We start from the raw sequence: 21788 nt of genomic DNA on the forward strand, positions 1-21788 counted from the left end.
AGCGTCCCTGGGCGCGCAGTTCCGGTCACTGTCCGTGGTGGGAGCCATCAGGGTCTGTCCTGCTGCTTTTCAGCATCTGAATCAGATCAGCAGCTGGAGCAGCAGGTTCTGAATTCCCCGCCTGGCAGAGGGGCATCCGAGTGGTCCCCAGAGGGGGTGGGGCGGGAGGACCGCAGTGCTGTGACTGCATCCCTGGGGACAGGGTCTCACCCTGTGGCCTTTCCAGGGGTGAGCAGCACGTGGGGATGAGTGAGACGCTGGTCTGTGGTGAGCGAACCACGCAGCCTGCCGGGGCCCCGGTGGGCCTGCTCGCTCTGCTCTGCGCGCTTCCTGGGCACCTGCTGGGGGTTGGTGGTCTTGACCTGCAGGCGAGGCTGCTTGTCCTGAGGATCGTTGGGCTTCAGCAGCTCTCCTGTGGCTGGCCTCTCACAGTGGGGGGGCCAGGCGTGTGTGGGGCCCCGAGGGACGCGGTGCTTGCGCCCGTTCAGGCAAATGGTGCCATGAAGAAACGGTTGTTTCTCTCGCTTTGCCTGGTGGCACCGTGGACCCGTGTTCCTGGGCCGGGTCGACATCCTGAGCTCTTTTCCTTGGGAAGACTGATTTTATCAGCCCCAGCACTGACCCCGAGTCACAGGGAGGGGCTCTAAGTGATGCTTCTGCAGCCACCGGCGGCCGGGTGACACGTCAGCCCCGTTCTGCCTGATGTGTCCTTCTCGCCGCCCCCGCTTCTGGGCGCGGTGCCAGGACAGTCCTGGCAGGAACCGGCGGGAGCCGTGGGCAGACAGGGGCGCCTTCGGGAGGGAGGGGCCGCGCTCTGAGCCGCGGTCGTGTGCAGGCACGTGTGCCCGGGGCTCCATGAGGACTGTCCCATGGAATCGTCACAGCGTCTGGTTGGGGAGGCACGTGTGTCCTCAGAGCTCAGAGGGCAGCGGTCCAGATCTGGCCACTTGCTTTGCCTGAGACAGACCAGGATGGGTGCATGACCGGGGGGACATGTCAGGGGAAGCGAGGTGACCGTCACATCAGCAAGCACTCTCCCGCAGGCCGGGGCACTCTCGTCCCCACGGGTGAGGAGTGTGGGCGCTGCTTCCCCATGTCTCATCCCTGGAAACGTGGCGGGCGCCAAGAGGCAGGCGCCGGGGTGCTCGCGGCGGAGGGTGGAGACACTGAGTGGGGGCCTGCAGGCCCCACCCCTTCCTGCTGCGTGAGCGGAGCGTGCACAGGGCCATGGGGACTCGCCTGACGGTGCGGGACGTGCGTGCCCATGTGGGACATGGACAGAGAACACACGGCGGGGTCAGGCAAACAGGGAAAAGGAGGCAGTTGCTGGTCGCTGTGCCCCGTGGGCCACTCACGGTCCCCAGTGCCTCTCTCTGACTCCTTTTGCATGGCAGTCGTTCCTGCGTCGCTCTCGGGGACGACCCTCAGCCCGCTCCAGAGGTCACTTCCAGGTCGCTTTGCTACTCCCCTGTCCTCGGGAGTAGGTCCTTCTGATGGCCCGCTGTGTTGGCTCACTTTAGTAGGGCGAGCTTTCTTTCTGTTTTCGGGGACTTCTGTTCTCAGACTCAGCCTAACGGGAGGCGCTAACCTCACCGTCTCCCACTGTGCTGGCCCCGTCTCACCTCTTTTCAGTTACTGTGGCCCCGCCTGGCGCCCCTGCCCTGCCGAGCCGCTGGGCCGCTCCCTCTGCCTCTGTGGGGGGTGGTGTCCGAGCTGGGGGTCCGGGCAGTGTCACTGCACGTGCTCAGCGTCCCCGGGCGTGGGCGGCCGATCTCGGGCCTCAGCCTCGGGTGGCTCTGAACATCGGCGCTCAGGTCCTGCCTCTGGGAACCTGCGGGCCCCGCCTGTCCTTCCAAAGGGGCTCCCGACCCTCCCTGCCTGTTTCTGGACTCGGAGTCGTAGTCCTCACAGGTGGCTGCCGTGCTTCTGAGCGGACAGGCCTTTGAAGCGTTCTCTCGTGCTGACCGCGGCCGGTCGCCAGGAGCGGCGTCTGTGGGGCAGGGCGGGGACGCCTGACGAACTCCACCTGGTGCGGGGCCTGCCGTCTCTCGGACACAGAGGTGGGAGGCAGGTAAGCAGGCCACGTGTGGACGAGGCCTGTCTGCTGGGCTCCACTGTGTGCCTGTTACACGTTATTACATTCGTCCAGCGTCCTTGTGAGGTGTGGTCCCTGCCCTCCTGTCAAGCAGGAAGCTCGGGGCTCGGGCAGAAGAAAACCCGCCCCACCCTCCATGCCGGTGGGTTCAGCCACACTGGCCCCGGGTCTAATTTCAAATCAGACTCTGACCGGCCGCGCTCCAGCTCGCCTCCGAGGGCCGGGGCGTCACTCACGGTGCCCTTTCCTCTTGTCCTAGGAAAATGAGCAGACGGCCGCCGCCCAGGGAGCGGTTCGCCTGAGACTCCAGCATGCAGGCCTGCCCGCGAGGGCCTGGCAGCCGGACCAGGTAACTCACACCGCCACCAGGCCACAGGAGGCGGGGGCGCGGGGCGGGAGGGGACCGGCGATCCAGCTGTTCTGCCTCTGGGTCTGCACACGCGTGTTCACAGCACCATCGTCGCAGAGGCTGGAACACGGAGGCAGCCCGAGCGTCAGCCTGTCAGCGGGTGAAGGACAGACACAGTGAGGTCTGTCCCCACAGTCCACGGTGATGGAGCCTTAAACAGGAAGGGAATCCTGACTCCCGCCGCCCCAGGGGTGAGCCGGGGGAAGGAATGGGCTACCGTGTGGCCCAAGGAGAAGGAACTGGGGGTCAAACCAGGGCGACTCCTCACTGCGGTGTGCCCTGCTCTTTTCCAAAGAAGCCACTGCAGAGACCTCGAGTGAGGGGCCCCCAGGCAACTTCTGGGGGTCGTGTCTGAAAATGGACGAGGCTCCCAAGGTTAGTGGAGCAGCCATCATTCTAATCCACATGGAGCCTTGTTGCCATTTTTACCCACTTTTAAGATGGGTGAAATTTTTAGACAAAAGGTATCCTGGACAATTCGGGTGACACTGTTGTATCTCTTAAGACTTTCAATTCAAAGAGACAGAACACATTTCCAACCAGTGTGAGCAAGCAAAGGGACTCTCATGGCCCATGTGCACAGAAAGGAAAATATCAGCTTCAGGCAGAGCTTGATCCAGGCGCTCAAATGATGTCAAAAGGACACTGCTTCTTCCTCTGCATCTCCTGGTGCCACATCCATTTCGTTGGCTCTTTTCTCAGATGGGTCATTCCCTTTCGATGGCAAATGGCACCTCAGCTGTAGACTTTGTCCTCAACTTCCCAAGTTCACCGGGAAAAAGAGAGTCTGCCCCAGGCTCCACGTGTAACACCCCACTCACCGGGGATGCAGTTGGGTCACGTGCCCCTGTCCCACCAATCACTACTGAGGGTTGGAGTCACACTGACTGGCCAGGCTGGGGCACACCCTCAGTCCTGAGCCAATCACGGGCTGTGGGCGGGGTGAAGCAGGAGAGGGGTGCTGATTGGCCAGCCCTTGGTCTGTGTATTCACCAGCGGGAGGGGACCCACCCCGAGGACCAGGACGCGAAGCTGGCGGGGAGGGCCGCACACGGAGAAGTTAGAGAGGAAGTGCCCGCTGGCCGGGGACGATGCCCGCGGCTCCTACCGAGTGTAACCAGCCCCCCTCTCTCACCGCGGCTGCCTGCAGGTGAGAGCGGAGTATGCCCGGCTCAGCCACACGCTCGCTGTCGTGACCCGGGAACGCGACTTGGCCGTGAAGGAGAAGCACCAGCTGCGCGCCAAGCTGGAGAACCTAGAACAGGTCCTAAAGGTGGGACGCCCTCCCCTGCTCTCCCGAGGGTCCGCGGGAGGGGGGGTCCTGAGCAGAACGGGGTTGGAACTCTTCTTTGTCATAAAAATTCAGGGCTCTTGGTGCTGTTTTCACCCTTTTTATGGTATAAAATGTGATAAATGACAAAATTCAAGTGTTTCTGGAAGTGATCCCGAGAAACCAATTATGCATTCCCATTTCTTAGGCTGCTAAACACAGCTGAGCGGGAGAGGGTAGGCAGCCGTCCCGGGCGGCAGGGGGGCTGCCTTCCGTGGAGAGCGGAGGCATCTCCGTCGGTTTTTCAAACGACATGAATGTAACGGCTTTCGTTACCAAGTCAGAAACCCGCTGTGTCAGGGCACTGGGAACAGGGGTCTCCCCGCGCTCTTCTGCTGGGCGGGGGTCGCCTTCAGTGTCTGATGTCACTGAGTCGAGCCGAATGAGCTCTCTGGCAGGTCCTGTCCACCCTGCTCTGTGCACAGCCCTCGCCTTGGTGCCCCCGCCCCGTCCAGTGGTGGATACAGGAGGGTGTCACATGCCCTTGGGAGAAGGTTGGGGAGGAGACTGTGCAGGAGCTCGGGGTGAGCTCGGGGACTTTGGGGCGGGACTTCCAGGGTCTGGGTAGCTGTACTGCGTTCGGGAGGGGAGGGTGTGGGGTCTGGAGGGGCAGACGCATGGAGACCCCGTGAGGTCCTCATAAGGGCTAGGCCAGGGTGGCACTGTCCCTTGTGTCACATCCATGAGCCCAAGTGAGGCCCAGGCCATCTGCGGGACGCGGGAGCCGGGCGCTTGCCCACCAAGCGCGTGGACACAGAGCGACTGAGAGCTGATGACCGATCTGCGCCTCGTTTGTGCAGCGTCACTGCAGGGGCCACAGTGAGGGGGACATGTGGGGCAGCCATGGACGCAGGGACCGGGGTCGGGGGCGACGTTCTGGAAGCGCGATGGGGAGGAGGTGTTGGGTCCTGGGTTGGTTTCAGGGCAGAAGCAACAGGATCGGCTGGTGGGCAGGGCGGGGCCGTGGCAGGTGGAGGCGCTGGCGCCACTGAGGGCGAGCGTGCCAGGTTTTGGGTGAGTAATGCTGGGGACACTTGGGTCGGGCCGTTGGGGGTCAGGGGATCGCCTGGTGACAGAGTGCGCTGTGACCGCGGGACTCTCTCTGGGGACCACCTGCTCGTCAACGCGCAGCCCCGACCGGCCGCTCGGCCCAGAGCTGTGCACGTCAGGCGTCGGCTCCCTGGTCATCGGGAAAACGCTCACAGGAAGCAACGTGAGAACAAAGACGCACCTCAGCTTCCAACACTCGCAGGAATTCTTGTCATGGATGAGTCTGACCTCCACAGCAGGGCGGGGGTCACGCGCCGTGGAGCCCGGACGAAGGTACATGCCTCCCTTTCTTGTTTGAAGACGGGGACGCTGTCAGCGCTGGGTTTGCTCCAGGGGTCCCGCCAGCACACTGGACGCTTCCTTCTTTCTCCTGTGCGCCACGCACCCCTCACGTGACACTTACCACGTCGCCAGGGAGCTCTGGTGGTGGAGCATCATCCCCCTGTGCCAAGGTTGCGGGTTCAAACCCAAGCCAGGGCACGGGCAGTTCCTGAGGGCATGAATCAGTGCAAGAGCGTCCCTGGTAACTCCTGAGAAGGGAAGTGAGTTTTTCTTAATTTCTTCACCCAGGCAGGGCCGGGTGCAGGCAGGAGACGCGTCCCCTGTGGATCTGACGTTAAGGAGGTGACTCAGTTGCTCCGCGTCCCTTCTCTCCTGTCACATCTGAGCTCCCCGGAGAAGCAGCTCGGTGACATTTGTAGGCTACTTCAGTGCTGGTGCTGATGTCGACATCCTGCCGTAAATAGCACGGCTTTAAAAATAAACGCTGCCCGGCAGAGCCGTGTGGGCAGGCGCTGTGGTGCTGTGGGCCTCGGGGCTGCCCCGGTGTGAGGTGTCCCTGTGGTGCGTGGCACGTGCCCTCGGAGTGGGGACGGCACCTGTAGACGGAGGTGGAAGCCACATGTTAGGAGTTTGGGGGCGTTTGTCGTGGGGTGAAAGGCGGGGGCTTCAGACGCTCTGGGAGAACCCCGGCGCCACGGGAACTGCAGAGGCTCGTGGCACGTGTGGGTGACTGCAGCTCCCCTCCCAGGAGAAGTGTGGCATCTGGGGACCAGCAGGAGGGGAAACCAGGCGTGTGTGTGGCTCCCGGGCAGGAGCAGAGAAAGTGCCACGAAGGAGGGGCCCCTCGTGTCAAGTGCCCCCGTGAGACGGGGCCCCCCCAGGCCGAGAAGTGGCTGCAGGCCCGGGCTGCAGGGAGCTGTAGTCGGCTGAGCGGTGGGGGGATGGGACTGAGGAGGCGGCATGGTGGCCGTGGCAGCGTGGAGTCGGCCGTGAGGAAGACCTGCGGGTGACGCGGCTGTGGAGGAGCAGGCGGGGCTGAGTCCCTGGTCGTCGGCCCGCCTCTGCACTGTCACCATCAGTAACCTCACGTGCCATGTCCCTGGAGGGAGCATATTTTTACACGTCTCTGCTTTTCTGAGAACCACTTCATGCAGCCTTGGCTTATCGGCCTGAGAAATGTAAATGCTGTTTCCGCCCTGTCCTCTCCATTCGGCTCATATGCCCGAGTCCCTCTCGTCTCTGAGAAAGAAGCCGGCAGGGGTGTCCGTCACCCTTCATCCTCCCGTGACCCCACGGCCGGCGCAGAGCCCCCGAGGCGATTTCTGTGTCCGCGTGATGTTTTTCATGGACCCTTGTGAGGAAGACGGTCCCCTCCTCCCACTGACAACTTCCTTCCTGGGGCTAAATAAGGATGATGGACTCATCTTCCCGGAGAATTTGCTGGAACAATGTGTCATTAGGCAGCTGCGTGACTTTGCATCTGGACGAGGCTCCCTGTGCGGGAGCCGGAAGTGCTGGCCTGGCCTGTGCTCCACAGGGAAGTGGCCAAGGAGACACAGATGCTGGCCGGCCGGGCAGTGGCCAGGCGTGCACCACCTCCGAGGTCTGCCACGGGGTGTCTGTACCCTGCTGTGTGGCCCCGGGTGGCCCTGGGCACAGACCCCCGCCTCCTGAGTGCTGTAAATGGGGAGCTGGGCACTGGCTCAGATCTGATGCGGCAGGGCATGACCTGGACAGTGCGTGGCATGTGGCCGGGGCTTGGTAAAGCACCGCACGCCTGCCCTGCCATCACGCGTATACCCATGCCATTGCCCTAGTTCCACGTCGTCCGCGGGCGGAGCCCCTGGTCACTGACAACGTGCCGTGTGCCTGGCGTGTAGTGGGAGAGCAACATTACGTGGCCCTGACCGCACAGCTCCATGCGTGATGTTGTATTACACGGTGCGGTGCTACCCGGCACTGAGTCATGTGGCGCTGTCTTATGTGACTGTGCTACATGACTGTGTTATGTGCCTGTGTGTTATGTGACAGTTTTGTGTGACAGTTATGTGACTGTGTTATGTGACGGTGTCCCGTGGCACTGTTACAGGACACTGTTACGTGAGTGTTAGGTCATGCTGCACAAGGTCAGTAGGAAGGGGTTTTCTTACCTTCTGGATAAAGGGGAACACAGGACTGATACATGACAGGTATTATTCTAATTCATGTAATATTTAGAACACCTCTGAGGCAGGTGTTCATTAATAATTCACGTTAGCCGCTTCGTTCGTTGTTCCTGAAACATAGGCTGGCCTGTCCCCAGCCACGAAGGACAGAGCACAGCTGGGGCGCGGCCCCTCCCTGCTCTGACGGTGGGCCTGGCGAGGCCCCTGGACTTGTGGCCGAGCACTCGCTTCAGCAGAGCAAGCTGATGGCCACGCCGAGACCCAGGCTCCGTTCAGGGGCTCAGATTTGAACTCAGCAGCCACCACCGGCCGTGCGACAAGCAAGGGAGCCTTCTCGGTGTGCCGGCCTTGCCTCTGTGGGACAGGGCTGCTCCCAGCACCACGCACGCCCTGTCATTAGCACGGCAGGAGAACGACGTGCCTTACAGCGCAGTGACGGCTGGGCTCTACCCACTGCATGTTAAGGAAGCGAGAAACCTGGCTGCTCTTGGCGCAGCACCGGGGAAAATGCAGACGTGGCAGAGAGTTTCTCCAAAATGAGGCCAGGAGGGCTTCACCTTTGCCCCTTTGCACAGAAACCTGTAGTTCTTGTGTTTAACACGTAAAAAGGGAAAACGGGGGTGTAAGCCTTGTCGGGGCCAGAGTTTGCCCTACGGCTCCGCCACCCCCAGGACAAGCGGGGCAAGCAACCAGGGGGCGGGGGAGTCCGAGCGGGGCCCCTGTGCACAGCACCCCAGCCTGACCCGCCCTGTCCCTGCAGCACATGCGAGAGGCCGCGGAGAGGCGGCAGCAGCTGGAGCTGGAGCATGAGCAGGCCCTGGCTGTGCTCACCGCCAAGCAGCAGGAGATCGACCTTCTGCAGAAGGTAAGCGGGGGCGGGCAGTGGGCCCAGGGTGGGCGGGGGCGCGGGCTGGGGACTCTGGCCTGCAGACACTCGGAGCCTTCTGTGCTCCCCGGAGCTCCCTCCCTGCCCCCGACACGGCCCGTGTTCATGTCCACGCCGCACAAGCAAACACGCAGTGGCTGGCACTCATTGGGGGGGGGGGGGCGGGGAGCGCTGCAGGGAGAGGACTCTGATCCCTGGTGGGGTGGGGACGGCCTCAGCGTTTGGGGCGGACAGCCCAACAGCGGCAGTTGGAACTGGAAACACACCCACTTCCCCCCTGCGCCCCCGCCCTGGGATGTGCCTGTAAGAAGCGCAGGGGGCTGCTGAAGGGGCTCGGGGTTTTCGTGCAGTGCTGTGGGGGCACGGGTGTGTCCGTCCTGCTACGGCCACACCGCGGACCCGGGTGACATCACCGGATAACTCTGGTTTGTGTCCGTTATCTGGGGAGATCATGTGCTGTGTGTTTCTAGTGTGGTCTCATTAACGGGGGGGGGGGGGGGGGGGAGGAAGGAGGGGACTGAGCAGTTCAGACTGTGTACCCAGCGCACCTGGGATGGGACTGAGGGCTCGGACAGGCCCCGCGTGACCTTCAGAAGTCATGGTCCTTCTACCCCCCCCCCCCCCAAATACACATGGGACTCTCTCCTTCGGAGCCACGGGGCTTGGGGTCCCAGTGTATAGGCCTCACGTCCATTTTCTTCCCAAAGCCCGGTGTCCCCCGCCTGCCCCTGCTCACCCCGCCCCAAGGGCAGCCGTCCCTGCACCCCCAGCCCACCCGGCTGGGGCCCAGGTGGTGGTCCTGCAGGTGCGCAGCCCCGCGCCCTCCGGCATCCTCCTTGGTCTGGGACCCCAGGCAGCGGCCCGGGAGGGGTGTCGGTCGGCGCGTCCCCTCCAGATTTGCCACCAGAGGGCGCTGCACCGGGCGGCACCTTGGTGTCCTGTTTCCTTTCTTGAGGCCTGGCGTTAAGGGCCGATTCCATTGAGCCAGCGCTGATGGGGACTGTCACAGCCCTTATTACCTGTCATAGCAAGGTGGCTGGCAACGGAGAGGCAATATTTCGTTAGATGTTATCTAGAAAGAACCCTGCTGAGACGCGGGCCGCAATATCACTCTTCTCTTCACCCGCGGTGCGTAGAGACCTGCCGGTGTCCGGCGGGGGCTGCCTGGTGCCGGAAGCCGTGTCCCCAGGCTGGTGCGTCTGAGACAGATAACAGTCTGCGGATGCACGAAGTCGCGCTGCGAGCGCGGCAGGTCGGTGTCGCAGCAGAGCCTGGGGTTTATTTCCCGAGCGTCTGATGCGGAGGAAGGCGCCCCAAGCTGGCTCTGGGCTCCACGCGCCCGAGCACTGATTTCCTCGCTCCGTTGGCTCCGCATTCGCCCTTGTCTCTGCTGGGCACGCACGGCGCTTCCTCGGAGGGGGGAGCGGCAGGGCAGGAGCTCAGGAAACACGGATGTGCCCACTGTCATTTCTCTGAGCTCTGATTTTGAAAAGGGTCAGAAGAGAAAGGTTGAGGCTTGAGCGGAACGAGGTGGGCGAATTCTTTCTAGAGTCCCTGTTTCTGCTGTTCCCCCCGAGGGGCAGCCATCGTGCCGCAGCTGCTGACAGGATCGTCCATTCATCCGTTCATCCATTCGTTCATTCGGCTAACGCGGGCTGCTCAGTGGTGGCTCTGGAAACTGGGGACGTGGGCTGGCAAGACCGGGCCTCCGCCCTCCCTGAGGGGGGACAGTGGGCTGTGGAAGACAGAGGAAACCAGCTCCGAGCATGAAACGCAGTGACGGACGGGGGATGGAGGGGGCGACGGTCTCAGCCGGGCGAGGTGACACAGTTGCACATGCCCCACCAGTGCTCTTCAGGGAGACCGGCCCTAACCCCACCTGCTGCCACGAACGTCATTCAGCTTTGCGTGGAGCTCCAGTTTCAGCGCCCACGTGTGACGCTCATGCGGTCCCTCCTAACCAGCACTGACCGCCCCACCCAGGTGCCGTGGCGCTTGGGGGACTCGCTGCTCTGAGTGGGGCACCTTGTCTACCAGCCAGTAGTCAAAACTGGCCACAGGACGTCCATCATGCCTGCGTGTCTCTGTCCCCCCGAAGCCACCGGTCTGCACAGTGAGCCACCCCCGATGTGTGCTCCCGGTGGCCACTCCTTTCTCCTGACGTCCAGACCCTGAGCCTCCCCGGGTCCTCGTCCCCGTCGAGGTCACTGTGCTCGGTAGGAAACTGTGCACATGAAGCTCACAGCTTCCCCACAAACGGGCCTGACATGAGCCTTGCTTATGCTGTTGCTTAGGTTTTGCGAGGACTCGGTGCTGCCCGTTCTAACGGTTAATTTTAACCACCCCTCCTGGTGGCCCCGCGGCCCAGCTTGCGGGGGGCCTGCAAACGCGTCTCCTGATTCTCAGTCGGAGCCGCAGCCAAGCCGCTCCTGCCAACCTGGCTGCGTGTTCACAGCCTCTCTGCCGTTTCCTGTTGTTCTTCTCATCCTGCCGCTTGGAAACGGTCTTCAGCTCGCCCGGCTCCGGGCGCTGGCAGTTATATAACCCCTGTGTGTCTCCGCCGGTTTGTCTTCCCCTCCCGTTCTGTTCCGTGGCGTCGCTTCTGCTTTGAAAGGAATGATGTTAAGCACTTGGAGCCTGGGCCGAATTCAAGAATGGTGTAATTAAAGGCCTGTGTTCTCTTCACGTCCCCAGCTTTCAAAAACCTCATTTGAAAAATGTGAGAATGGATTAATGCCCATGAATGGACCCCGCAGAAATCTCAGGCTGCTCGTGCCTTTTCCCGCGGGAGGCCAGGCTCTCCCTTTTCCGACCCACAGAAGTTTGCAAGAGACAAGCAGGCGCTGTAACGCTGGTGGGGGTGGTTGCATCACCATCTCCAGGCACCGAGCGAGAACACCCCTCTGGAACTGAGAATCCTCTTCTTTTCTTTTTAAGATCTTATGTATTTATTTTTTAGAGAGAGGGGGAGATGGGGAGAAAGAGGGAGAGAAACGTCGATGGCTGCCCCCCGCCGGGGACCTGGCCCACAGCCCAGGCGTGTGCCCTGACCAGGAATCGAACTGGCGACCTTTCGCTTTGCAGGATAACACCCAACCAATTGAGCCACACTGGTCAGGGCTCTTTTTTAAAAAAATAAAATTATTGGGGTGACGTATGTTAATAACATTATAGAAGTTCCAGTGCACAGTTCCGCGACACGTCATCTGTCCACTGCACTGTGTGCCCAGCACCCAAAGTCTAGTCTCCTTCTGTCACTGCGTTTGGGCCCGTGACCCTCTTTCCTCCCCTGACCCCTTCCGCTCCGGTGACCCCCATTCCGTCTGTGGCTGTGAGTTTGTTTGCTTGTTTTGTTGGTTTGCTGCTCTGTTTTATATCCCGTGTGAGTGAAATCACACGGTCCTTGTCCTTCTCCAGGTGACTGACCTCACTCCGCAGGAGAGTCTAAGATCCCCCCGTGTTCTCGCAGATGGCAGTGTTCCGTCCTTTCTCAGGGCTGAGTCGTGCTCCGTTGTGGACACGGACAGCCCTTCCCTGTGCAGTCACCCATCAAAGGGCACGTTGGTGGTTTGTGTGTCTCGGCACAGTGGCCACTGCTGCAGGGAACACAGGGGGACCTGTGCCTTCACAAATACGGGTTTTCGGACCCGTGGGTAGACGCCCAGCAGAGAGATGACTGGGTCCCATGGTATCTACAGAGCCGAGAATTCTAGTGAATCTCAGTTCCCGAGGGGTGGCCCCTCGTGGTGGCAAAAGGCTGCAGCTGCTCCAAACTCTCCGTCACGCCGGCTCAAGTCCCGTAGGCAAGGGGCCTCCACCGGCCTCCCGAGTCCCAGGCAAGGTCTCTGCTCCAGTGCTGTTTTCTCCTCACCCGTAAGCCGGTAGCTAGAGTCGGACCTGTTCTCAGGCACTCGGTACAGGGGAGGGCTGGGTCCCCAGCAGAGTCACAAATGGGAAGCAGGACACGAGTGCCAGACGGGCAAGCAGCGGACGTTTACTGTCCTCACGACGCCGGGGCCTCAGGGTCTCTGGGGACAAGGACTAATGATGCTGCATTTCGGTTTTGTGTCAGTTTGCCATTTGGCCCGGGCAGCGGCCGACCTGAGAAGTTCTGTTCGTGAAGCTTGTAGAACTTTCTCTCCTGCGCAGCAGATGGTTTTGCTTCGCAGGCTTTGAAGCAGGTGGCCCCCCACTGCAGGCCGAGCTGCTGGCGGCCTGAGGGAGGCCCCGGACCAGCGCTTCCCTCGGCCCGTGTGGTCTTGGCCGCCTCCAGCTACTTGGGGACAGGCTCCTAGGACTGCGTTTTGTTTCAAACAGTTAAGGACACTTGGGGAACTGACCCGAGGCTTCGGGAAGCGTCATCCTGATGTTCTGGGTTCCGCCGCTGTGGTGTGACCTTCTCTCAGGAGCAGGAGCAGGGCTGCCACCCCCACCCCAGCCCCGCCTGTTCGCACCCTCCGATCAGAGCACACGTCCCAGCTGTTCGGAGGGAAACCCGATGGAAGTCCACCCGTCCTGCCCAGGGGGGCAGGGAAGTGGAACTGAAGCGATGCTCAGAACTGGGGCCTGTCAGTGGCTTCTCCCTAATAATTCAGACATTAATCCCATTCTTTTCGATCTTCCTCCTTTAAATGTTCGCTTTTCTCTTTATCAAAAAGGCTCAGGTTGAAGCTAAGAAGCAGCACGAAGGTGCAGTGCAGCTGCTAGAGGTAAGCAGACGCAGCCCATGGCTCTTTCTGGGGCGGCCAAGGTCAGGCAGGTCTGGGCAGCCGAGGTCAGGTCTGGAGCGGCTGAGGTCACGTCTGGAATGACTGAGGTCAGGTCTGGGGTGGCCCAGGCCAAGTAGACAGAATTGCTTACGTTTACCGAGTGCCTACAGGGTACCGGTCACCGGTGCTGTGCATGCATCCTCTTGTCTCGTCAGCACAAGCAGCCTGTACGATAGGTGCCATTGTGATTCCCATTGCACATGTGAGGAAATGAGGCACAGAGAGGTTAAGCAATTTTCCCTCGGCCACACAGCCAGCATCGGGGCTGGGGGTCTCAGATGTGGTCTTCTCGCCTCTGCTGGCCCCTCTAGGGTGGGAAGCAGGGAGGATGGGCCTGGCATGGGAAGGACTTCTGGTTTCCACGTGGAGGCCCCTTGTGGTGGCAAGATGGCTGCAGCTGCTCCCAACTCTCCTCTCCTGAGGCCCAAGGCCAGCAGGCAAGGAGCCTGTTCCCTGAGGAGAACGGGTGGGTGGGCCATTGCTGTGGGCGTCCTGCCACCCAGTGAACAGTGCAGAGTATATTCTTAGGGGAGAGCACTAACCCTGAGGGAGCCTTTGGCAGCTGCTGTCGGGGAGGCACCTGCAGAATGAGGGAAAGGATGACCTCGGGAACCAAAGTACGGAGGCCCTCGGAGGCGTGCCCGGCGCTGTCCTCAGCGAGCACGGGTAGAGGCTCCGCTCGCCGCCCAGGTGGGGGGGCAGGGATGGGGCTCCTAGCCCACCAGCGTGGGTGCGCGTGCTGTGCCAGGAACGACCGTCCTCTGTCCCTGGTCCTGGCCCCCCGCCAGCCTCCTGGGGAGCAGGCGGACAGGTGGGCCTGGATGGAGCTCCCGGGGTCATCCCGAAGGCCCTTGCCGCCTGCAGCCTGCCCCGGCTGGGACGGAGCCCTCGCAGTGCTGACCCCGCAGTTCCATGGCCCCTCTCCGGGGCCCTCCCACCGAGGAAGGCAGACACGGCCTCTTCTGGACCCCCCGTCTCCAGACGCAGGATGCGGTCGCCCTCTTTGAGGTGACCTTGTCCTGTCCCCAGGGGGAATAGCGACCACTTAGGGCAGAATCCAGGCATCTCTTACGTTGCTGTTCAGAGTCTGTTTCTCTTAGAGGAACAGGTCCCATCATTATCACGTACAATAAAATGGGCTTTAGGGAAACGTCCATTTGCTAATGACTGTCCGGGGGGTGAGTGTGATGAATGGCAGGGGAGGAGGCACAGACCTGCAGACTGCCCCCGCCCCTGTCTCCCCGAGAAACCGCCGGGCCGCACCCGGACCGCCCACCACTCCTCCACGTGCGCCGGCTCTGGCTGCAGGTGCAGCCGCAGCCACTTTCTCCCAGGCGGCCGGAGCCCCTTGAGGGGCTGGTCCGTGTGGTCCCAACGGCCTTCGTGCTGCCGCTGTGACAGCCCCGCGGAGATCACGTCCCGGGCTGGTGGCGCTGCTTGCCTGCCTGATGCGTGGCGGCTGTGCGCGCTTTGGGTTGGAAACGGACAAGCCATGCGATGCGCTGAGAGCCGCGCTTCTTGTCTTCACACGTCTTTCTGTGATTGTCTCACTGCCGCGCCTAGAACACCTTGGAGAGCATGCAGGTACTTCAGGGAAGCGTGTCTCCCCCCGTGTGCTTGGCGCCGCTTCCCCGTGCATGGAGCAGCTCCCCGGGCCCGCTCAACCCTCTTCTCCCCAAGCCGCAGCTCCCTGATGCTGCGGAGGGTGGGGGTGGGGGCGGGGGTGCAGCAGCTGCCTATGCAGCCCCCTCGAGGGGTCCGACTTCCGTCTGGGCCCCGAGACATGGGTCTGGACTCTGGCGTGTTGAGCAGGCCCAGTGAGCCCGGTTCCCCACTTTCTGCCAAGGCTGTAACTTTCAGGCTGGGGACAGGTCCGTGAATTCAGATGGCCCCAGGGGGGAGACATGGTGAGTGTGGGCCAGCCGGCTGCGGGCTCCCAGTGGGGTCCTGGGTCCCCGGAGTTCAGACCTGGTGCCTGAAGGTTGCACCTGCGTGTCCATGTGTGTCGCAGGTTGTGTGTCTGTGTGGCCGGCAGGTGGCAGGGAGCTTGTGCCTGCGCTTTGTGCCTCAGCTGCAGAACCAGCTGCCCCTCTGCTCTGGGCCACTGGCCTGAGCCAGTGACGTGGCCGCCTTCAGGCGGAAGCAGGGCAGTGAGGCCTGGCCGGTGGCCTGGGGCATCGTCTGTGCCCGACTGGACGCAGGACCTGAGTGAGGCGAGGGGGTGTGGTGTGCCATGGGGCAGGACCGGGGCCGCTGAGAGCCTGCAGCGCGCAGATGAAGAGGTGCACGTTGCCAGTGTTTTGTGCCCTAGATCCCTTAGGAATTCTCCTTCTGGGAGCCAGACGGTGTTCCCAGCCCCCACCTCTGGCCGGCCTTCCCCTGTGTCCCTGCAGGGAGGGCAGAGGGTGGGGGCAGAGACGCTGTGCCCGCTCCTGTAGCTGGGAGTCCAGTTGGCCAGGGACGAATCGTGACTCCATCTTTGTGCCCCGAGGCCCCCATTCAGAATGGGACCCCCCTGCGCCCCTGCCACCTGTGTGGCAAATGCCCACGGCACAGAAACAGGAATATTCGGGTGAGCCAGACCCAGCCTGGCAGTCACGGGGCTCCCGCTGGGCAGTTTAACAAACGCGTGAATTGTAGGGACCAGGGTGGCCTGTGTCTTAACGAGGCCGCGTCCCCACAGGGTGCAGGGTGTAAAACGTCAGCTTCGCTCCCAGCCTCTGCCTAGGGTGGCTCTGTCACCTTGCAGGGTCAAGAGAGCATCGTCCTGTGAGGGTCCCGGGCTCAGAGGCTGCTCAGGTGACTATGGGTTTTCTGTGCATGTTATCGTTGTGGGCAAGAGCCAGGCAGAGATGGGCACCGTAGGGGCCGTGAAAGGTGCTCCTTCACTGGGGATCACCCTGAAAAACGTGGGCAGTCTCTGGCTGATGATAAAAGCAGGGAGCACTCATGTGCTCACGTGGCTCAAATTGCCGTCACACTTTGCTGATGGCAGACGTCCAGGAAGCCGAGAATGGACAGAGATGGGGTGCCTGAGGTCTGCGCCCACGGCATGCCCTGGGGGCCTGGGGGCACTCTGCACCCATCTACAGATGAGGAAACTGAGGCCCACTGAGGTCCCCTGAGTGTGTGAGGGGCAGGTCCTGCTCAGTGGGTCTGTTCTGCCACTTCCAGGTTGGGTGGCTTTGGCTTTGGCTCCTCAGCCTCGTCTCCCTCGCTCTGTGTTGAGCTCAGACCAGCTCCACCCATGAGCCTGAGCATCCTCAACAGCGCACAGGAAGCCCCTGGCAGGGCCTGGCATGTAGTACGTGCTCAGCAAATGAGAAATAGCATCGCAGCCCTGGCCTGCTCACCCCTGTGACCCAGCCTGCCCAGGACGCTCCAAGTTTGCGGTCCGGGAGGGACTTTCACCGCGTCCATCTTCTCAAGCCACCCTGGTTCAGACGCTCTTCACAGGGCTGGAATTGGGAGGAACTGGGGACACTAGTCATCGCAGCGCTGGGTGTGTTTCCTTGGTTTTTATTGACGCCCACGTCCAAATCTGCAAGTCTCTGCTGTTTGTTCCGGTCGGAGCTCACTTGCCTGATGACGTCACGCTCTGCTCCCAGGCGGTCAGGACAAAGTGCTGGTGTCGGGGCGCTGGGGCTGGCCGCCCAGCGAGGGGCTGCCTGCTCTGGACCCTGGAGCAAACCCTGGTATCTGAGCAAGCCGCCGGGCGTGGGGAAGGGCTGTTTGCTCTCCACAGCGTTTGGAAGCAGCTCTTTGTTACTCGGGGCCACTGCAGACGCTTGGCTCCAACAGCCGCAGCCGCGCTGGGAACAGGCAGGGCCGGAGGCTCCTGCGGAAAACCCGCCTCTTCTGCTGGAGCCTGAGAAGCTTCCAGAGGGAACACCCTCCAGGAGACGGACTTGGGGCTCAGTGAGCCCCTCGTTCTCGCGTCCTTGCTGCCCTGAACCAAGTGGGGACAGGTGTCTGGCAGCCGCCGGGGTCTGAGGTTGGCCCTGCCCCTGGGCGCCTCTGAGGCCCCGAGGAGACACGCACCGAGGAACCAGAGACGTGCAAACACGTGGGTGTAACGGGCCCCCCGGTGGTGCTGTCACACACGTGCTGGCACATGTGAATCACGTGACACCAGTGCACCTGTGTGTGTTCTGTAGCCCGGTGCTGTGACAGCGCCCACCCCCAGCTCCCACGGAGCAGTTCCTGGTGGCCTGAGGCAACCAGAAGTCCCCCGAACCAGCGTCTGGGACAGTTCAGGGACCTGAGCCCACATGCCAGCCCGAGGCCCACCGGTCTCTCGCCCTGTCCCCTCCAGGGCAGGGCAGACACAGCGCCTTAACTTCCCCAGCGAAGGGACGCCTGCTCTCTATTCACCGCACTCAGGAAAAGCGGATAATTTCACCATTGCCGTCTGACGTTGTCCCTGCTGATGGGCACACTGGGGGCCGCAGCGGAGCTGCAGGGGGCAGGCGTCGTGGTGGCAGCCGCCTCAGGGCGCCTCGCAGGCCGTCTGTGCCTGCGGCTGCGCTGGGTGCTGGGTGCTGGGTGGCTGTTTCCCTCCGAGAGCCCCGCCTGGGTGAGCGGCGAGTCCCGGAGCCTCCGCCTTGGCGGCTGATGCTCTTGCGCTCTGGGGACAGAGCCGGCCCCGGGTGTAGATGCTCTCCCGCGTCCCCAGCTGTGGGGGGTGGGGGTGGGGGGCTATTGCAGTTCTGCACCTTCCTCTGTAGACACAGCAGTGCCCGCGCATTCAGCTCTTTAAAAGAAGAATCCTGCTGATGCTTTTAAGTGAATCGGAGAGATGAGTCTCAGGTTTGCAGATAGCGCTCGATTCTGGGCTGAGGCGCTGAGGACCCTGGTGCCAGTGGCGGGGGAGGCGTGTCGTGGGCCCTCCAGTCTGAGGGTCTGTCGTCTCTGTCCTGCGGCCCCTCTCCCTGCACACGCACCCGTGTTAAACCAACGTGTGGGATGCCGGCACGGGACGGAGTTCTCTTCCAAGTGCTGGGGACAGGGTGGGAAAGAAGCCAACAAAGACACCTGTCCTTGCTGGAGATGCCAGGTGAGATCAGGAACGCAGGAGCCAGACGTGCCGCGGCCACGGCGGGGCTTCCGTGCAGACAAACAAGCACCTGATGCCTGCGAAGCACCTGCCGCGGCTGATTCTATGCAAAGCACTGAGGATGTATCGGGGCCGGAAGGCCAAGGCTTGGCGCTCACCATCTAGCCACAGAGCCGACAGCAGACAGTCAGGGCGCCAGTAAACGGGGGGCGGGAGGGGGGGCCGTAGCGCCACACAGAGAGTGCCGGGGCGGGGAGGACGAGCGGCCTCTCCGTGTGCCCTTCTGCGGTGAGCGCCCACCGTGCACATGCCTGGCTTCTGCTCCCGGACTCCGGAGGCGCAGCGTCCGGAGAGGGACACCGAGGGGGCAGGATGCAGCCGGGGCAGGAGCTTGAGAAAAGAGGGCGCGGCGGGGCAGGTGACCCCTTCCCTGACTGTGTCCTTGGGGTAGACGCCCTCCTGGGGCTCCTGAGCGGTCCGTCTCCTGGTGTCTGCAGTGGCGGCCACGGTGCCAGAGAAAGCCTGCTGACAGATTTTCCCTTTTCCCGCTAGTGCGGTGTCCTGAGGTGCTGCAGGTGCAGGCGCGGGGTCCCCGGGAGGAAGGTGTGTCGTGGGGCGGGTGACTGTGCTCCCTGAGTCTGGGCCGTGCCACCACCTCTTACTGCAAATTTCAAGCACAGAGTGCCTGGCTGCGCATAGAGCCCACGACAGTCTGTGTTGGGTTGGGAGCTGCGTGTTTGCAGGGTTTCGTGGCACCTGCGGGTCCACGTTCGCGCTGGGAAGGAGCTGGGCAGCGGGCAGGCTGTTCCCCAGGGAGGCGGGAGGCAGCCCTGGCCACACCCAGGCACACGCACGTGCAGCACACGCGCACAGGCGCACAGCCCGCTGACCCGCGTGTCCCTCGCAGTGCAAGGTGCGGGAGCTGGAGGACAAGTGCCGGGTGCAGAGCGAGCAGTTCCGCCTGCTGTCGCGGGGCCTGGAGCAGTTCCGGCAGCACGCGGGCACCATCGACCTGCTGGGCGGCAGCTCTGTGGCCCCCTTGGACGTCCCCGCGTCCCCCAGCAAGCCTTTCCCACAGTTCCTGAACGGGCTGGCTCCCTCCATTGGGTCGGGTGAGTGCCTGGGCCGAGGTGGAGAGGGTGGCCGGCGGCCCCCCCGAGGGCCGAGCACCGCTGGGTGTCGGCGCAGAGCGTGCAGGGTGCCCGGCGCAGGGGGCCTGGGGCCTGTCGGCAGCGGCCCTTCGGCGCAGAGAGGCTTCCTGATCGTCTCTGAATCGGCTGCAGCCGCGGGTCGGGTGGGCCGGGCTGCCCGCGTGGGAACTCAGCATGTCGTTCTGAACCGCTGGGGGCTCGCTGACCTGAGCTCAGCAGGTCGCTTCTTCAGTGAGACAGTCCTGGGATGTGATGGCCACTGAGAGGCAGTGGGGAGGGGCGTCCTCGGTGCCCTGGGCAGCCAAGAACCCGATGTTAATGGGACGGTCCAGGCCGGCCCAGGCCGCAGTGCCCTCTCCCTCCGTGTGACCGGGACAGGGCTCGGCAGCCGCCTGGAGACCCATGAGAACAGGACGGGCAGAGAGCGACTTTGGTCCTTGCCTCTGGTCAAAAGTAGCTGTAGCCATAAGTGTGGCCCCTTGGCCACTTTGTATCTTGTCAGGACCCTTTGGGTCATGAGTGACAGCGGAGCTCACCCAGCTGGTGTGAGCAAAGGCGAGTTTGTCATCGAGCGCGGGTGACGAGCCGGGAGGCGCGGCCTCCTGGGCCGCCGAGTCCAGCCCAGGGCTCTGCCTCCATGAGTGAGCTCTGTCCTGGGACCGATGGCCTCCTCCTGGTGCTAACGGGGCTGCGGCCTCAAGAAGCCTCGCGTCCCCTGGTTTGAAGCCAGGAAATGGGGAGCTTTTTGCCCATGACACCCACTCAGTTCTGTCTGACGAGAATGTCCCCCCTCACATGCTCACCCTCATCACCACCAAATCGTGGTTGCCCTGCGGGGAGCCTGCCTGGTGGGCGGCCAGTGTGGAGTGTGGTCAGGCCAGACTGAGGGTGGGAGGTGGGTGGGTCCCCGGATGCAGATCCTAAGCTGATGCCAACGACGGGGGAGGGGGCAAACGACCACATGCTTTATCATTTCATGTCTGTGTCCCGTCGTCTTTCCGGTCACGGCCAGGTCAGGAGAGCCCCTTCGGGAGCCGCGCTACGGTTGGTGACCACATCCGGCCCCGCCCACTCCCCAGGGACAAGCCGGAGCCTCTGTCCATCAAGCCCACCTTTCTGTCAAGACCTGGAAGCCCAAGATGCAGATTTGAGTCAGACGTGAGTCCTCTCCTGGGAGGGGCCCCTGGCTGGCCTGGGCCATCACGTCTTGGGAGACACGGACTGGCCTCCCCACCCGCCTCCTCCTCCCACGTCCTCCCCGGCTCCCATGAACTCCCTCGACCCGTCTCCACTGAGCACCTGCTGTCTGCCAGGGGCGGGCCCCACATGGCCATGAGCTTTGCTGTCCTGGAGACAGCGTTCCCAGGGGGACAGACCACACACGAGCCAACATTTAAGGAGCCAGGTGACCCTGACGACATGGTAGCCAGTGACCCAGAGCCCGAGGCACAGGGGAGGGTGCTTGTCGCCAGCATGGCCATGGGGACATCTGTGTCACGTTGTGCTGACGAGGGAGCTAGGGGCGTGGGCCGTGGGAAGCTCTGCATTTGTTGTCCAATTGCTGTGGGGACCAGGGAGGGTCTAGGATGGGTGACCTGGTCTAGCCCCTGTTTGAGAAGCCCACTCAGACTGCAGGGCAGAGAGTGTGTGGTGAGGAGGGCGTGTGGCCATGCAGTCGCCCTGTCCCGGGGACTGTGCCCACGGCTGCTCCTCCAGCCTGGTGCCCAGGACAGGCCTGCGCCTTCTCCTCCGCCCTGAGCTGGTTGTGGCCATGGTAACGGGCCACCATGGGCAGAGTCCTTATGCTCTGTGGCCCCCGAGACAGTGGAGAAGTCGGGGGGGGGGACTGGGAGGACAGACCCTGTGTCGCCTTCTCCACGCAGCCTTCCCGGGGGCCTTGTGTCCTGAGCACCGCACGTGGTGGGCGTGGGTGTCTCCGCCCTGGAACGGTCCCCTGAGAGCAGGTGGCCTTTGTCTCCCGGGGGCCCTCGCGGGCCTGGCTTAGCAGCATCCCTGACCATAAATGAAGGTTTACCCCGAGTCCCATCTTGGTGTGGGGACAGGAATGCTTCATAAAGGTCCTCTGTGTGACGGAGGGGTCCGCATGGCTCTGTCCCTGAGCTCGGGGGCAGCCGTGTCTCCCAGGAGTCCCAGGGGACCGTGGAAGGGGTGTCCCACGCGTCTCCCCCACGAATGTGAGATGACAGCGTTGTGACCGAATGTCCTCTGTGTCTTTGATAGATGGACAATGAACGGAACGCCAACCCCTCCAAGCAGAGGTACTCAGGGAAGGTGCATCTGTGTGTCGCCCGCTACAGGTGAGGGCCATGGGCCACGCTCCTCTTCTCCACAGGCCTCTGAGCGTGGGGCCTGAGGGCAGACAAGGTGACGGGTGTGGGACGTGCCACGAGCTGCCGCCGTCCCTTCTCAGGCCCCGAGCGCAGGCTGAGCAAGACTTCTCTGGATGTGGACGTGAGGGATGGAGAGGCTTGGCGTGGTCCCACCTGCACAGGACAGGGATCAGGAGGCCTGAGTTCTGGCCCTACCCCACCCCTGAATGAGCTTGCAGCCTTGGGCACGCCCGCTCCTCACTAG

At 62.7% G+C, this 21788-nt stretch overlaps 1 protein-coding gene across 1 annotated transcript in view; it reads left to right on the forward strand.

The window, feature by feature from the left end:
* RIMBP2 (RIMS binding protein 2) overlaps positions 1–21788 on the forward strand; it is an 88643-nt gene that overhangs the window by 44621 nt on the left and 22234 nt on the right. Inside the window, exons 3-9 of the mRNA XM_090291044.1 lie at positions 2355–2444; positions 3655–3777; positions 8092–8196; positions 12876–12926; positions 18950–19154; positions 20206–20351; positions 21435–21511. Of these exons, the coding sequence (XP_090147170.1) occupies positions 8095–8196; positions 12876–12926; positions 18950–19154; positions 20206–20351; positions 21435–21511 (581 nt within the window). The 5' untranslated portion in view covers positions 2355–2444; positions 3655–3777; positions 8092–8094. The remainder of the gene's footprint in view (positions 1–2354; positions 2445–3654; positions 3778–8091; positions 8197–12875; positions 12927–18949; positions 19155–20205; positions 20352–21434; positions 21512–21788) is intronic.

Source organism: Furipterus horrens, unplaced genomic scaffold, assembly GCF_987537825.1.
Source record: "Furipterus horrens unplaced genomic scaffold, mFurHor1.1.pri manual_scaffold_11, whole genome shotgun sequence".
NCBI lineage: Eukaryota > Metazoa > Chordata > Mammalia > Chiroptera > Furipteridae > Furipterus > Furipterus horrens.